We start from the raw sequence: 15,908 nt of genomic DNA on the forward strand, positions 1-15,908 counted from the left end.
TGGGACCGGTGGGTGTGAGGGGTGTCGGGGCGCAGGGCAGCGGCCAGGGGTGGGTGCTGGCCCGGGTAGAGCCGCAGGGGGCTGAGCTTGCTTGTCCTTCCCCCTAGAATGCAGCGGTGGCCGGTGCTGCTCTTCCTGGCCTGGGTCTGCTTTCTCTTTTTTGCTGGTATCGGCCTCTTCATGAGCGGCTTCCTGCTCACCCGGATCGAGCTCGCCAGCAGCAGTTCCTGCTCAGACCCGCTCGTGCCACCACCCTGGGAGAGGCAGAGCCTCCCACCGGGCTCCTGTTGGGCACCCCAGCGCTTTGCCAAGGCCGTGCTTGTCATCATCGATGCTCTCAGTTTTGAGTTTGCCCACTTTAACCCAGCCAAGGCCAGCCCGCTGCCCTATGAGAACAAGCTGAGTTTCCTGCATCGCCTCGCAACCTCCCAACCCCACCATGCCCGCCTCTACCGCTTCCGAGCCGATCCCCCCACGGCCACCATGCAGCGCATCAAGGGCCTCACCACCGGCTCACTGCCCACTTTCATTGACGTGGGCAGCAACTTTGCCACGTATGCAATCCAAGAGGACAACCTGCTGGCACAGCTGGTGCAGAACGGTAGGTGGGCAGTGGCGGTGTCCTGCTGGGACAGGGCACATGCAAGCCGGTGGTCAGCACTCACGTGGGACCTTTATTCCCCTCTCCCTGGGAAGGTAACTGCTTACAACACCTCCGCCCCGTCAGCTAATTCTTTTGCCCTACTCAGTTGACAGTTGTCTCAGACAGAGCTGTCAGTCAGGCAGGGTTTCTCCGTTATGTACTAGGAGTAAGAAGTAGCTGGGACCACGGCTTCATCTTCATCATCACCTTCAAAGATGATGAGAAAGTAGGTGAAAAGTGGTTGTACTGACGTGAATGTCAGAAGGTCACTGCCAGGAACGGCTCTACAAAGCCAAGGGCAGTCAGTCGTGTCGTGTTGTGTTTGCGTTCAGCTGAGACGCGTGACGAGGGAGGAGCTGGTGCCAGGTGTGCTGTGGGGTGTCACTCAGGCAGCAAGCATGCCTGGCTAGCTGCCTGCTGCTGTTTGGCAGTGACCCCATCACATTTTCTGTATAGCTTGGTGCCACTGTGGTGTGCTTAGTTCAGCTGTAAAGGGCCTGTTAGGGTGGGATGATGGAATAGAGAGAAGGGGACAGGACTCAGTCTTCTGTTACCCAGAGAGACTTCCTTCCAAGGCTCAGAGTGGGACAAATACCAGTGCCTGGAATGAGGTGACACTCCCCTGTGTGCAAGTAAGGTGGGCAAACACAGTAAATCATCCGAGGTGAAAAACAGTGGTGACGCTGCGCCAGAGGAAATGGTTCCTGCTCCCAGGCTGGAGAGGCTTTGTGGAAACATGGAGGGTGTGCTTGTGGCAGGCAGGACATGCAGAGTGAGGGCAGCAGGGAAACATCAGTGCTTTTGCCTTCTCTTTTCTGCCTATGAAAACCCACCACCGATGTGTTTCAAGTTGGAGCCCAGGACTCACAGCTTCTACTCAGCCCTTGTCAGCAGCCGTCTACTGCCTTGTGTTTTACAGTGGGGTCATGGGCCTTGGGTGAGGGTTTGTCTGCTTTGCACTGCACCTTCCTAAGTGCTGCTGTAGTATGGGTGGGTACCTGCATGATTCCTGGCCCGTTCAACCCATGGGTCTTTCTGCAGCAGTGACGTGTCAGAGGTCAATGATGAGTTGCAGGTGGGTTTGGTGTGGGGGGCACTTGTAGGCTTAGAAACAGGGCTGGTCACTCCCCGTATTCAAACTCATTTCCAGCCAGATAGTAATTTTAATTGTAGGTAGGTTTTGAGTGTGGTTTGGAGAGGACCCAGTGCTCCAGACCCTGACCTGGATCTGCCCAGGCTCTTTGAGCTAGTGAGGGTAACAGCATGACTTGCATGGGCTCCCTGCTCTCATTAATTCCTTTCTTGCTGCCTCAGGAAGGAGAGTGGTCTTCATGGGTGATGACACTTGGGAAGGACTCTTCCCAAAGAAGTTTTTCCGCTCGTATTTCTTCCCTTCTTTTAACGTGAAGGACCTTCACACTGTGGATGATGGGATCCTGCAGCATCTCTATCCGACTGGTAAGCAGCTCTTCCCCCAGGGCCTGGGTAACCCTTTACGCATGCAGGGGTCCTGCTGCAAGTTTGGGGTAGGACTGAAGAGTTTTTTCTGTTACTGAGTGGCACTGGACAGTCACACACTGCGGCCCGGGGATTACAGTGGATTTTTCTAGCTGGATTTCCACAGATAAGCCAGTTTTTTGGGCCCGTAAAATGTTTCTGTAAATACCTTTCCTCCATTTGGGAGAGAGTGCAGCTTGATGGGATGAGGCTAGACTTCTACATCTGTCCTAGAAATATACTGCCAGGAAGGAGCAGCTTAACATTGACATGTGGCTGGCCGGGCAGGCACACAGTGCTCTGGGAAATACACAACAGTGCAGCTACCTGCCGGGAGGCTGGGGCACAGCACTGCTCTCAGTAGAGCATGGGTGGCTTCTAGTCTTGGGAAGCAGGTGAAGTGTGAGATTGGTTTGTGAATTTTAGGTGATTTCAGACTCTTCCCTGAGGTCCTGGGACTGACGAGAATGCTGTTGGCTTTATCTGTGTATGAATCTAAGTGAATCAAGGGTGCAGTGGCCTTTCATGGGGAAGTCCTTGTGCCTTGTGGGAGAGCTGCAGTTCATCATTTAACTCCAAATATGTTGGTTGTCATGTGTCAAGCAGAGGGGAGAGGCCAGGATAACTTTCTAGCTAGGCACGGCGTCAGTGTGCCGGGCCTGTGTCTTGAGTGGGATGCAGAGGGGCGTGTTGATGAGTCCGACCTGAAATACCTCCGGGGGGGACTGGAGTTCTGGATTCTCCTTTTCTTAAGCATCCCCTTGGTTTAGCTCAGTTTGCAGCAGTTTGAGTTAAGGGTATTTCAAGGTGGTTTGGGTGACACTGGGCCATTCCTTTCCTGAGGGGTGGTGAACAAAACCTATGGGTACTGAGCAGCTTCCCGGGCATGGAGCTCCCCGCGGCATTGCACCCAGACACCCGCAAACGAAGAGTGTGCCTCTGTTAAAACCTGCATCAATCTACTTGAGAGCTGGGAGTGACAATGGAAGGAGGGGAAGAAACAGCAGTTTCCATAGGCAACTAGAAAGCTCTGGCAGGAGGATCCAGCCATAGAGCCCGTGCCTGAATCCCAGGCTAGTGTATGGTAAGGCTGCTCTTGTTCTGCAGTGGACAGTGGTGAATGGGACGTGCTGATTGCTCACTTCCTCGGCGTGGACCACTGTGGGCACAAACATGGACCTGACCACCCTGAAATGGCTAAGAAGCTCACCCAGATGAATGAGATGCTCAGGTGATTAGTGCGGCGGTGGGGGGTTGCCAGCTGGCCTCTTCCTTCAGCCAGGCTTGGTGGGGCCTTCCCAGGGAGTTTGCAGATGCAGAGGGCAACAGGGGATGCTTACTGTGCCTGTTAACACAGAGAGCAGCTTTGGCCAGCAGCAGCTGAAACCCCCGCTGTGGGGCAGTCTCCGTTGCATAGACACATGTTCATGAGAGGTTTGGTTTCAGAGGTAAGGCTGTCTTCAGTTCCTGAAGCCTTGGTTCTCAAACAAAACATCAAGAGGCTGAACCTCACTCTTTCCATCTTTAAAATGGAGATTATCACACTGAGGTTTGGCTATTGTTTGAGAAGCACTTGGAAGACCCTGGCTAGGGAACGCTGCATTTACTGCACAGGCCTGTGAGTTGCACCTTTGTGTCAGAGGGCAGAATGGGATCCAGGAATCCTGATCACACAGCTGTGCATCAGCCCAAAATGCTGCAGCTTTTGATTCTTAGGACTGCTTTAAATTTTGCTGCTAGAAGGAGTGGGTAACTTGTCCTGCTGCATCTGAGAGTGCACTATATATTGTGTCATACCTACTGCCTCTTTTTTCCTTAAAAGTAGGAGATTGCTTGCAGAACATGATGCAATATACAATATGCAAATAGAAGCAGCTTAAAATTTGTTCCTCTTGGGAAACTTTCTTCTGAATTGCATTTTGTCAAGATGCCTGAAGTCACTGAAGAGCCAGCCACCGTTCACTGGGGACCTAAGCAAGCTCAGTCCACTCTGTCTCAGGGCTCTGAATTTTCAGTTTGGTTTTAAAGCATCCATTGCCCTGGTACCTGGCTCAGTTGTTACGGCTCTGTGTCAGCACGTAGTTTTGCTCGTATCCTTTTGTGGGCTTTACCTCTGTGGTGCAGTCAAGCTTGGTGGGAACATGTACACTCCCACCTGGGCTATTTGAGCCCCTGCACAGATAGGATTTGACCCTCCTTATCCTGGTGATAGGTCCTTGGTGGATCACCTGGGGAATGACACCCTCCTTCTGGTGGCTGGGGACCATGGCATGACAGAGACTGGAGACCATGGCGGCGACAGCGAGAAGGAAGTGAATGCGGCTCTGTTTGTGTACAGCAAAACACCCCTGTTTGGCACTAGCCCTCCGGAGGTGAGAAGAAGCTGATCCTTAGCTGTCACTACCTGAGGTGGCATCTGGGGTGAAAACTGCATCCTGGGGTTACAGAGAGCAACGGTTTGATTGGGATTGTTTAGATTGAGAGGGATGGGGCGTCTGTCATCTTTCCTGAGAGAACAGTGGAAAGGCTGACACAGGATGCAGGTGACTGAAGTGTTTGGTACCCATGTTCAGGCCCCTCCAGCTGTGAGGGGTGTTTGCGTGGGGTCAGGTGAACTGTTAGACAGCTGGGGCCATACCCAAGGACCTGCAGGTCCCAGCAGGCATCCTCCCCTCCACAGGGTACTTTGGGAGGGCAGAGCTGTGCCTCTGCCATCCCCTGTGTTTTCCCACACCTGGCTTCCCCACGTTCCCCTCTGAATAGGGATGTCTTCCCCATCGTCCTCTAACCTGAGTAAAAAGCTGTGTTGCTGTGTTCTTTCCAAATTTCTGATTCCTCCCCTGCCTCTCCAGGAGCCTGAGGCCGTTCCCCAGGTGAACCTGGTGCCCACTGTGGCCCTGCTGCTGGGTGTGCCCATCCCCTACAGTAACATTGGGGAGGTGATGGCTGAGCTGTTCTCCGGGGATGGTGATGCTGTGTCTACAGCCTTGCAGCAGCTCTCAGTCTATCACATCAACGCCAAACAGGTACGGCCCACAGTAGGCCTCCCCATTGAACTAGAGAAGAGAAGGAATGTCTTTCTAAGCACAGACCTCTTTTGTTTGGTGGAGGTGGGGTGGGGACATGACGTTATCTTCGTGGGGAGCTTACATTGAAGAGTTACCTCCTTGCAGTGTTTGCTCTAGTAAAGGGCGGCACCATTTTCCCAAAAGAGAAAAGAGAGATACCTGTTTAGTGCTTGGTGGTGAGTGCTGTGGTGTGGAAAATACTGGCCGGGAAGGTGGCATTTGCTTCAGGGTGAGGGTTGGTCCCAGGTGGTCAGAGGTGGATTTGGTAACTGGGGAGGCTGGTTCCTCAAGGCTGAAGACGACTAGGGGCAAGTCTCATTAATGGAGATTCAAGAGTACAAATGGATGTTTTGATGCTGCTTCAGTTCTGGAGGAGAAACAACCTTAGCTAAAAAGCTATTCTAGATCAGTGGCGGAAGGAAAACAGTAATGAAGGACTAAATAAAAGAAATGGCATCTAACAGGTGACAGTAAAGTGGGATAGAGAAGGAACAGTTTACACCAAGTGCAACAGAATACAGAACCCCAAGAGCCGAATTACAAAACTTGAATGAGAGTGACAATACCAGGTATAAAAGAAGCCCAGGCAATGGAGCAGGCCATGTGCCAGGGCAAGCCAGAGCCTCTATGGAGGACATGAGAGCCGTCTGTTGTGGCTCTGGGCATGCTACAGAGCCAGATTTGCCACACACATTGCCAGGCATGTGTCTGAGCTGCATGTCAGCCTGCCTTTGAGGGACCTCTGGATTGCTAGGAGCGCAAGAATATCTCTTCCAGCCCCCAGACAGCAACTTGTTGTGCCAGGTGGACACCACTGGTGCAAGTCAGTGAGGAGCTGGAGAGGATATGATTGCTGATGGGAAGACAGAAATGTTCACCTCTCTGCTGCACAGTGCTTTGTCATTTAAAGGTGATAATGTACGTTACTGTCCATTAATCACTGAAGATATTGATCATCATCTATTAGGAATTAGTGTTATCTAGTCCTGCCTGTTTAAATATTTGCACTCATTTGTCTGAGGAGGTTGCTGGCTTTATCACGTTGGTGTTGAAGAAGCTTTTGCATACAGGGGAGGTCATGCAGGCCTGTGAGAGAGCTGCTGCATATGTTTGCCATTCATGGGCAGGGGCAGACTGATTCTGCCTGTGTTCTGAGGCAACTGAAAGGCATGTGAAGATACTGATGTGTTTCAGGGCTTGAGCAGATCTATGCTGCTGAGCAGCTGGATGTTTGTATAGGTGCCCTGCCCTGGTAATGCCCTTGTAAGACTTTTTTTACGACTTTGGGATCATAGCTGCCTCTGTGTCTGTCCTCTTGAAGCAGGAAGCAGAATGAGTTCTCCTTAGCCCATGGTACAGTGGGTTAATGTGCCTGTATTGAAGAAGAGGGAGCAGTTTGATTTGACCCACTATAAGCTCTTTAATTTGATGTCTATTCTCAGACAAACAATGTAGAAGTCGACATTGGGTGCAGATTAATAGCTAGTAGTGACTCGAACTTCTGGGGGATGTTTGCCTTACTGTTACCAAAGGCTCTGTATAAAAGCCCTTAGTGGTGGACAGCATTACCAGAGGTGCACCTGCAGGTGAAGAACTGAGAGGAGTCAGTGTGGCTGTCGGGATGTATACGTCACTTGGGCGGGATGTCACTTTGGTACAGGGATTGTGCTTCCTGCTGTTCACATCCTGGCTTTGGCTGACCAGCCCTGGGCGATGTGGCTGGGGACAGGTCTGTCCTGGCAGGGGTTGGCAGACTGGGGCTGTTTCCATTCTGAAGGGGCTGTGTGAGGCACTGAAACCTGTTCCTAGTGGTCCCAGTGCCACTGTCTAACCCTGTGTCCCCTCTCCTGTAGGTGGACCGGTTCCTGCACTCCTACTCGCTGGTGGCTCAGGACCTGCCAGCAGAGCAGCTCCAGCGCCTGCAGGAGCTCTTCTCCGGCGCCATGGAGGAGCACACTCAGCTCTTGGCCCAGGTGCAGGGGGAGACACTGGTGCCTCCAGAGCTGGAGTCCAGGCTCGGAAGCCTCATCAGTCGCTTCCAGCTCTACCTGCGAGAGGCACGGGCTGTGTGCACCCAGTCCTGGGCACGCTTCCATCCCCTGCGTATGGTGGGGGGCTGCACCCTTATTGCTGCTTCCTGCTTGCTCTGCTATGTGGCCTCAGAGCTGGCCGCATCATCAGGCTCTTTCTATCGCAGCTGCCTCCTGTACCCACTGCTATGGGGCCTTGTGGTGGCTGTTCTGCTTGGGCTGGCCCATGCATTCACCCAGGAGGGGCTGGATCTCCTCCTGGTGTTGTCATGGGCAGCTGCTGCTTCTCAGCTGGGTTTTTTCTGGCACTGGTGGGGCCAGTATCCCAAGCGAGCCCGTTTGGTGGGCAGTCAGCCACCCTTGGCCACCGTTAGTCTGAGGCAGAGGCTGCGAGCGTGGCTGAGGCTGGCCTTCCCCATGGGCATCCTGCTCTTCCGCTGCGGAGCTATGTTCTCTGATAGCTTTGTGGTGGCCGAGGCCCGGGTAGCCCCGTTCCTGCTGGCCTCACTGGTGATGTTGCTAGTAGGGAAGCTCCACTGGGACGGTCGTCTGACTGTGCCAGAAGGCCCCAAGCAGCAGCTCCTTGGCTTTTCTTCTTATCGGAGAGAGATCTGGTACCTGCTGTGTCTCGTGGCCATGCTCCTGGTCTGTGTGCGCCTGTCCGGTTTCTTCCATCAGTGCCGCGAAGAAATCCCTCAGTGCCGGCCCTCTCTTTTCCTCTCCCCCCTTGCCAGCCTGAGAAACACACGGGCCAAGAACCTCTTCTACCTCCTGTGCGTGGCCTTGCTGGCCGGGCTGGTCTATGCAGTGCGGAGCTGGCTGCGACACTATGGCAACCTGAACAGCTCGGACCCCCTCGTGCTCTTTGTGCGCTGGTGTTTCCCACTGGTGGTCCTCTGCATTGCCTGCTACTGGGCTGTTGCCTCCAGCGCTGACGACTCTCTCGGCAAGCTGCAGGAGCTGGTGCAGGTGGCAGTTGTTGCCTTTCCATGGGCTGTTTACGGACTAGCATCCATGGGGCTGCTGCTCCTACTGTGCAATCCCATGACGGTGTTTGCAAAGGACACACGGGAGTCGGCAGGATCCATTGTCACTCCCTACCTGGGGGTTCCCAGCTCTGAAGTCGACTTCCTCCACGTCATCCCTCAGATCTACAAGAGGATGCAGGAGTCTCAGAAGAGCCGCCTGGAGCGGGGCAGCTGCAAGGCCACTGTCGCAGCTTATGGGCTGGGCAGCGTGTACTCGGCAGCCCTGGTCATAGCACTCACCCTGCTGGGCTTCCTCTTGATGCTTCTGCACAGCGAGCGGTTGAGTCTTGCCTTCCTTCTCCTCTTCCTGGAGGCCTTTGTGCTGCTGCACATCCACACCCGTGCCAAAGGCCTTGCTGGAGATGCTGGTGAGTCAGGGCTCAGTAGAACATCCTCTGGATGTGCGACCTGGGCCTTACGTGCAGCGACCTTGTCTTATTTCCAGTGGGAGAGGCAAGGTCCAGTCTCTGCTCTTGGGGAATGGCAGTGCACTGATCCTCAGGGGATCCTCCTAGCTTTTTTAGAGCTGCTTAAATCCTCTAGTAGAAGAGAGATGTGTGCAGCAGGGACATAATGTGGGAGGAGGTGGAGTCCCTTGTATCAGGGAAGGGGGCTCTACTCTCATCCCTTCTTCCGAGGGTGCAAGCAGCCACCAAACCCCATTGCTGCTGACAGAGTCCAGTAGCAGGACAAGCAGCAGAGGGAATGCTTGGCCCCTCGCTGTATCTGTGGTGGGAGCCTGACTGGCTACTGTCTCTCAAAAGAGAGAGCATGGAAAGGGAACCTGGAAGAAAAGTCAGTAGGGTTTTTTTGTGCCGTCGATCTGTCTTGTTCCTTGATGCTGATCTCTCTCTCTCTTTTAAAATTTTTTTTGTCTCTCAGAGCCTTTTTCGGTGCCCTGGTATGCAGTCATCTCCTGGCTCCTTGCTGCTTCCCAGTTCTTCTATTCCACAGGCCACCAGCCCATCTTCCCGGCCATCCACTGGAATGCAGCCTTTGTGGGCTTCCACCTTGACCACAGCACGAACCTCCTGCCTGCTGTCCTGGTGGGCGCCAACACGTTTGCCTCCCATATCCTCTTTGCAGGTAATTCAGTTTCTTCCTGGGCTGTTGAGCCTGAGCAGGCATGGCTCATCGCTTTGCCTTGTCTGGAGGTTTGCAGGCTGAGCACAAGGTGTTGAAGGCTCCGGCACCAGCTGAACAGCAACATCCTTGCTGTCCCCTTCTGGGGCCACAGAGCTGCCCGTGGCCTGCAGCCTCCATGCAGTTGTGCCTGAACAGCAAACTGGAACTGGGGTATATGCTGCCTGCACGTCCAGGGCATGATGGTGGAGCCTAGGCTGCTCCTCACCTCCTGGGCTCCAGTAACTTCATGTGCCTTTGTCCTTGAGGTAGTCGGCTGCCCTCTGCTCCTGCTTTGGCCCTTTGTGTGTGAGATGCCCAGCTCGCAGAGGAAGAAGCCCAGGAAGGAGCCCCAGGAGGAGCTGCAGGAGGTGGAGGAGCACATGATGGAGATGAGGCTGCGAGAGTCCCCGGAGAAGTTCTCCACTGCTCTGCTGCAGCTGGGGCTGAAGTACCTCTTTGTCCTTGGGACACAGGTATGGACAGAGGCAGGATGGCTGTGAGGAAGGCTGTCTAAGAGGAAATTGGTGTGTTGTGCAAACCGTGGGGCACTCCAATGAGAGAAAGTGGTCAGCCAGGGCACAGACAGGCCCAGGGGTGCTATGTCTGGTTGCAGGTGGAAGATCAGCTGCACAGGTCCTGTTCTCAGCCGTGCCATTTGCTCTGTGCTTTGGGATGCGCTCCAGCACGGAAGCCGCAGTATGGATTAGGCTGCTTTTTGTACCCATCTGCCCAGAGTGGGAGTGTCTGTTCAGAAACTGCAGGGTTGTAATCCTGCTCCCCTTCTTCCCGACAATGCGTATATATTTTGCACCAGCTCTGGTTTTTATCTGATCCTGTGCTGTGGTGATACAGGGAGCTAAACACCAGAAATTTAATCCCATGAATGAAGTTAATAACTTTCTGGGGTTTAGCCCTTCAAATCATTCTCCTGTGTGGTCAGACCAGAGACAGTGCAAGGCAGGGGGCATGCCCTGCAGCAGGAGAGCAGGAGTGCCCCTTTCAGTGAAAGATTGGGTCAGGTTAGCCACAGTGTGAGTCCTCCTCTGTGCTGTCCCAGCCTGGCCCCAGGAGGGCCTGCGTGTACCCCAAGCTGCTTGTGTTTCCTGACTTGAGGACACGATGGACAGGAGTCCTTTTTGGGATGCTTGCTTATTTCTATTGTGCGCTGTACCAACCTTTCAGATGTGTGCAGTTTAGTACCAACTTCAGAGGTGAACCTAGCGCCCAGGAGGTCTCTCCAGAGTCACTTGTAACTTGTTTTTCCTGATCTCCCCCACAGCTTCTGGCCTGTGTTTGTGCAGCTATGATCCTCAGGAGGCACCTCATGGTCTGGAAGGTCTTTGCCCCAAAGTAAGTCCCAGAAGTTGCTCTGATGCTGGGTTAGGGCTCATCCCTGATATCTTGAGTTCATAGGCAGTAATGTTGGAAGAGACCCTGTGATCGATCTTCTGACTTCTTACCTAGCAGAGGCTGTAGGACTGTCCCTAACTAATTCCTGCTTCAAGTTCAGAAGCTGGACTTGAGCTAGAACCTAGAAATTTGTCCTTATCTTGATTTCTAAGGACACACAGAGTCCACCTGCAAGCTAAGGATATTCAGGGCGGAGAGCCAAAGGTGAGGATACCAGACCAGAAGTGGTAAACCCAGAAATGCTAAACTAGCAAACCTTTGGAGTAGGTAGGAGTGTGAGGTGGCCTTGGCCTCTGAGAGATTCAAAATCCAACCTGGGTGTTGTCCTGAGCGGCCTCTAAACCAGAGGCATGCTTGGCTTCCAGGTTGCAGGCAGCAACTGCTGGGGAGTGAATGTAATTCAGGGTTTAGGATCTGGGGTGCTACCAGCCTCTCACTGTCAGGAAAATCAGTCTGCTGGGAGTGAGGGTAGCAGCCTGTCTTTGCAGGCATGCTGGCTGTGATATCCTTACCACGTCTGTTGTGCCTGCAGGTTCCTCTTTGAGTCACTGGGCTTCATGGTGAGCAGCATCTGCCTGCTGCTGGGGATCTCCCTGGTGATGCGTGTGGACTGTGCCGTCAGCACCTGGTTCAGCCAGCTTCAGCTCAGGTAGCATTGGAGATGTGGGGAACCCGACCTGCTCATCGGCCGAGGCTGTGGTTGTCTCCTTGCCTCCCTCGGGCCGGGAGGGGTACATGAGCCACCAGCGACGAGTGCCTGCTGACAGCAGTCAGGGATTATCCCCAGCTCCTTTGCCTCAGCGCTGCATAAAAGTACTGTAGCGAACTGTTCTCTGCTCATTGTGGTGGTGTTTCTCAGCAGTGGAGGTCAGAGCTCTCTCTGGGCATTTGTTGGCAGCAGGAGGACTCTGCTGCAGGAGCCCAAGAAGCAAGAGTCCTGAAGTGCACCTCTGGAGAAACACCAACTGGGGGTCTTGCTGCTGCTTTCCTGACAACTGTCCCCGCTGTGCAGCTGGTCAGCTTCAGTGGCCAGCAAGGTGTCACCTTGCTTGTGCAGAGACAGTGACTCACAGGGAGGAACCTGCTGAGGAGGGGAGAGGAGGTTGCGAGGAGAGGGAAAGTCCTGCAGCCACCAATTCTCTTTGCATGCTCAGTTTTCGTGCTGGAATCAAAGTGCACATGGTTACACATGCAGATGGTTCCTGGGGTCTCGGTGGCAGCTGCTCCTCTGTAAAGTCAGTTGGTTGCTCTGTAGTGAGGCCTCTCCTGCCCTACACTCACTCCCATTTTTCTGGTCTTCCTTAGCCCCGCAAAGGGCCGTGGGGAGCACTCTGGGCTGCCTCGTACAGTCTGAGCAGGCTTGGCTTGTTGCGGGGATGGCAGCAGGGAGAACTCTGTCCATGACCAAGAAACTCTCCACTCGTGCTCTTGGCCTGTCAGTATACCTGTGGGCTGGGCTGTAGCAGCTGGGGCTCCCAATCTCTTCCTAAGCATGTGGTGCTGGATGCCAGCTATTGATTGTTAACGGTTGAGATGCAGCAGGATGTAGTGACAGAACATTGGTTCACCCCCATATTGGGTCTGGTCAAGAGGAAAGGGGAATCTGGAGTAGCTGTCCCAACTGTAGGAGTGGCCTTGGTGTGAGCTCCGGTGCCTGGGAACAGCTGCTTGAAAGCCCTGAGCGGGCGACAACTCTTCTGGGAGGTGGCTTAACTCACTGGTGTCTGTGTATGTGCTGGGGGTTATGTCAGCCTGAAGGGATCCCAGGCACTGCAGCTGATGGCATCTATGATGGCGTATTTGGTGCTTATCTCCTTCTTGACCTTGGTGTTCTGTGTTGGACTTTATCCTGCAAGTGAGCTACCCCAAACCCACCCTTGACTGCTCACAGTCAAGAGACATTGTATTTCTTTATGAGTAGAGGAAGAGGACAGTGACCATGGTGCCTGGCCACATCCCAGCTAAGTTCCCCCTGCAGTTTTGATGGGAGCTGGGATTCCTTACTGCCTTGAACCACTGTGGTGTTACTTGGTGCTATGAAACCTTTTGTCTCTTTCCCCTCTGGAAAGTGCTGAGGACAGCTTGCCTGGGATTCCTGTATTGATTTTTGATCTGATACCATTTGTTTTTTAACTCAGGCACCATGACTGCCCCATTAGAGTTCCTCACTGCAGACTGCTGGCATAACTCCAGGCTCCTCCTGTCCTCTGCCCTGGAGAGTCCCAGGGAAAGCATCTCATCACCTCTCTCATCATTTCAGTTCTTGCTGTTATGCCCAAGTGCTCAGTCACTGTGGAAAATGGCTCTTGAGGGCAGGGTTAGTTCTGTATTTTACCCCTGCAAAATGCTTGCTCAGGTGTTAGAGTGCAATTCCAGGAAAGCTTAAACTGCTCTAATTTTTTATTTCCATTGCCTGGCCTCCTTCTGACCTGCTGGCTGTCCTCTCCCACCTCAGCCTCGCATCTCTCCTGCCCTGTGGGCCTATCCTGCTTATTTTCACCCAACACAGCCAGAGACTGGTTTGTAGCTGGCATGACTCCCTGGGCTGCCTTGCCACCTGGATGCATGCACACCAGTGCTAGTGCAAGGCAAGGGGTAGCAGCATGCAGCAGGGGAAGCTGGAGTGGGCAGGAATGCATCATCCCACAATATGATGGGCTTATGCGGTCCCACTCTTAAAAATAGGTTATTTGCTCTATACTGTGACTCCTTGGTGGCCATGTTGTTGTCCCACAGACGGGGTTCATTTACCCGGTGTGCAAGCCAGTAACACACAGAGTCAAGGTATTTTCAAATTAATTTCATTGATGCGCATGAATGGTTGTCTGTCTCAAGACAGCACACCCTTGTCTCAAAAATTCTGACGTTTATACACTTAACTAACATAGATTCATTGCTATGTTCCTTAATGATTGGTTCTTTCTTCTTTGCCCCTTGCAAATTAGTGCACAGACTCTGTCTTCTTCCTTCATTGTCTTCTTTTGAGTAGGTGGTTATCATTTGACTAAGTGGTCAGTGAGTCGGTGGTCACAATCTCTCCGTGTAGGAATTACCTTTTACCTACTTCTTCCGTAATCTTAGCAGTTCCAAGCGGTTCTTCAAGGTTTATTGACCAGACCACAATCTGTAACCTTTTTGGACAGAAACATAAAGCCCCATTATCTAGTAGGTAGTTCTTAAACCCTAAATCATGTCTAGTTATTGTTTCCCTATTTTAAATATTAACAGATGAGGGCTGGTCACAGGACTTTAGCAGCTCCCTGGTTATTTCAGTCATATCACACATATTAATTGATAACAATGTGGTTCTTGATGCTGAGGGGGCCATGCTGATGGGTGAGGGGTGCACCAGTGTGGATAGGAGGAAGGGAATGGAGGTAGCAGCCACCCAGTGAATTTTCATTTAATGTGTGGTTAGTCAAGATAAATATGTTGCTAAACCCCAGGGCTGGAGCCCAAATAGGTCTTGTTGTAACCTCGTAACCTGGTTGGGAGCTTGCTGCCTGCATGTATTTGTGCTGGCAGAAATCCTTATGGTCACTAATGCTGTAGAACTGGCCCTTGACGTCCCCGCAGCTGCCACCCAGGCCCCTGGGCTTCCTTCTCTCCCATCTCTTGGACTAGTTCCTCTTTCAGTAGTCACCACAACGCTGCTGAGCCTGTCCAGCCCATTGTTTGTGGTCGGAGCGCTCAGCTGGCACTTGGGCATCCTCTCCTCATCTCTCTGTATCACCCCTCTACCTTCCTGCTGGGGCTGTGGGCTCACGGCCCCCGGAGGCCAGGGCAGAGCAGCAGAGCTGCAGCGCCATGAAAACACGCACACTTACCTCACCGGAGACTAAACAAAACCTTGCGGTAACAAAGCTGCAAGTCCATTCTTGTAACTGCAGAGATACCAAGGAGGGCTAGCTGCTTGGCCAAGGCAGACTGGCCACTACACCAAAGAATTCAGATTCAAGAAGATGAGTTTTCCAAGGGATGGAGGTGCTCTTGCTTTCTTTCATTGACTTTTTTAGTCTTTGCTGGCCTTCCCCAGCTGCCCTCAAGATGATTGTTTGGCTGCCATTCTCCTGAGTGTGCCAGAGATGACAGAGTTAACGTTGGTCCAAGGCCTGGCAACCTTGGTGCTGCTGATGCTAGAGAAGACATGGCTGCGTTTGCTGATCAGTCATCCTCAGCCTGCTCAGCAGAGCAGTTTCCATCCCGCACTCCAGAAAGCTGCTGTGCTTTGGGCTTTTGCAAGTGTTGTGTGTGCGCTCCTTGGCAGGGCTCCTGCCCAGTGCCCTGTCCCTCTGGGCAGGGGAGAGCTCCGCTGGGAAACTTCCCTGTCTCAGGCTGGAGGCAGGATGGTGTGTCACCTGGAAAAGGGTGACTGACGGCCGCCACCACTGTGAAAGGTTGTGGCTGTTGGGACCGTCTCCCCGCTCTGATCCGTGGCGCTGGCCCCGCTCTGATCCAAGGGCTGCGGGGAGATCAGGGCTCGGTGTATCTCCGTTCCCACGCCTGTTTCTCCATCCTGTCTCTCTCTTCTTCCCTCAACACTTCAGGCTGCTTATTTACGCCAAGGCACGGTCACATTCTCAGTGTGTGTGTCTCCCCTTCCCCTTGGGGAAGCAGGGCTGGGGAGCGCTGCCTTCTCCCCCAAGCTCTGACCTGACCCTCCACATGGCTTGGAGCGAGATTGTTGTTTTATTTTTTGTTGTTAACCTCTCTGTGCCTCAGTACCCCATTTGGGATAAAAAAAGGGGATGGACCCAGTTCTGGAAAGCAGTTTGGGAGCTTTGCATGCATCGTGGTGCTCCACTTCCCTGGGTATCTCTACATATCTGGCTGTTAATGCTTTTGTTCCCATTCAGCAGCTACACCGGGAAGGTGGAAGTGATGCTTGAGTCTCTGCTAGGAACTAGAACCTTTTTTCCTTCAGAAAAAAAACCACCAAAACCCAGGCGTGTTGGCAGCACCCGTTCATCCGACAGCTTCGCCTCCGGCCTGCCGCCGTCCTCGGGGCCGGTGCCCCTCACCGCTGACCTGCCTCGCCGGGGGCTGCGCCGCGCGGGAGGCAGCCAGACAGGGGTCGCTTCGTTATTAAATGACTAATTAATTAATT

The 15,908-nt window shown here is 53.2% G+C and overlaps 1 protein-coding gene across 2 annotated transcripts in view; it reads left to right on the plus strand.

Annotated features, from left to right (window-relative positions):
* The first annotated feature begins 108 nt into the window (after positions 1 to 108).
* Positions 109 to 15,908, plus strand: part of PIGO (phosphatidylinositol glycan anchor biosynthesis, class O) — an 18,260-nt gene continuing 2,460 nt past the window's right edge. The window contains exons 1-10 of one of the 2 annotated variants that reach the window (XM_010564219.1): positions 109 to 601; positions 1,958 to 2,101; positions 3,248 to 3,371; positions 4,353 to 4,512; positions 4,993 to 5,166; positions 7,062 to 8,634; positions 9,149 to 9,352; positions 9,662 to 9,864; positions 10,671 to 10,741; positions 11,334 to 11,450. In XM_010564219.1, the coding sequence (XP_010562521.1) occupies positions 109 to 601; positions 1,958 to 2,101; positions 3,248 to 3,371; positions 4,353 to 4,512; positions 4,993 to 5,166; positions 7,062 to 8,634; positions 9,149 to 9,352; positions 9,662 to 9,864; positions 10,671 to 10,741; positions 11,334 to 11,450 (3,263 nt within the window). Of the gene's footprint in view, positions 602 to 1,957; positions 2,102 to 3,247; positions 3,372 to 4,352; positions 4,513 to 4,992; positions 5,167 to 7,061; positions 8,635 to 9,148; positions 9,353 to 9,657; positions 9,865 to 10,670; positions 10,742 to 11,333; positions 11,451 to 15,908 lie in introns of those variants that run through there. The other variant, XM_010564220.1, reaches the window with a different exon arrangement.

This window comes from Haliaeetus leucocephalus, unplaced genomic scaffold (genome assembly GCF_000737465.1).
Source record: "Haliaeetus leucocephalus isolate CR32 unplaced genomic scaffold, Haliaeetus_leucocephalus-4.0 Scaffold176, whole genome shotgun sequence".
Taxonomy (NCBI): domain Eukaryota; kingdom Metazoa; phylum Chordata; class Aves; order Accipitriformes; family Accipitridae; genus Haliaeetus; species Haliaeetus leucocephalus.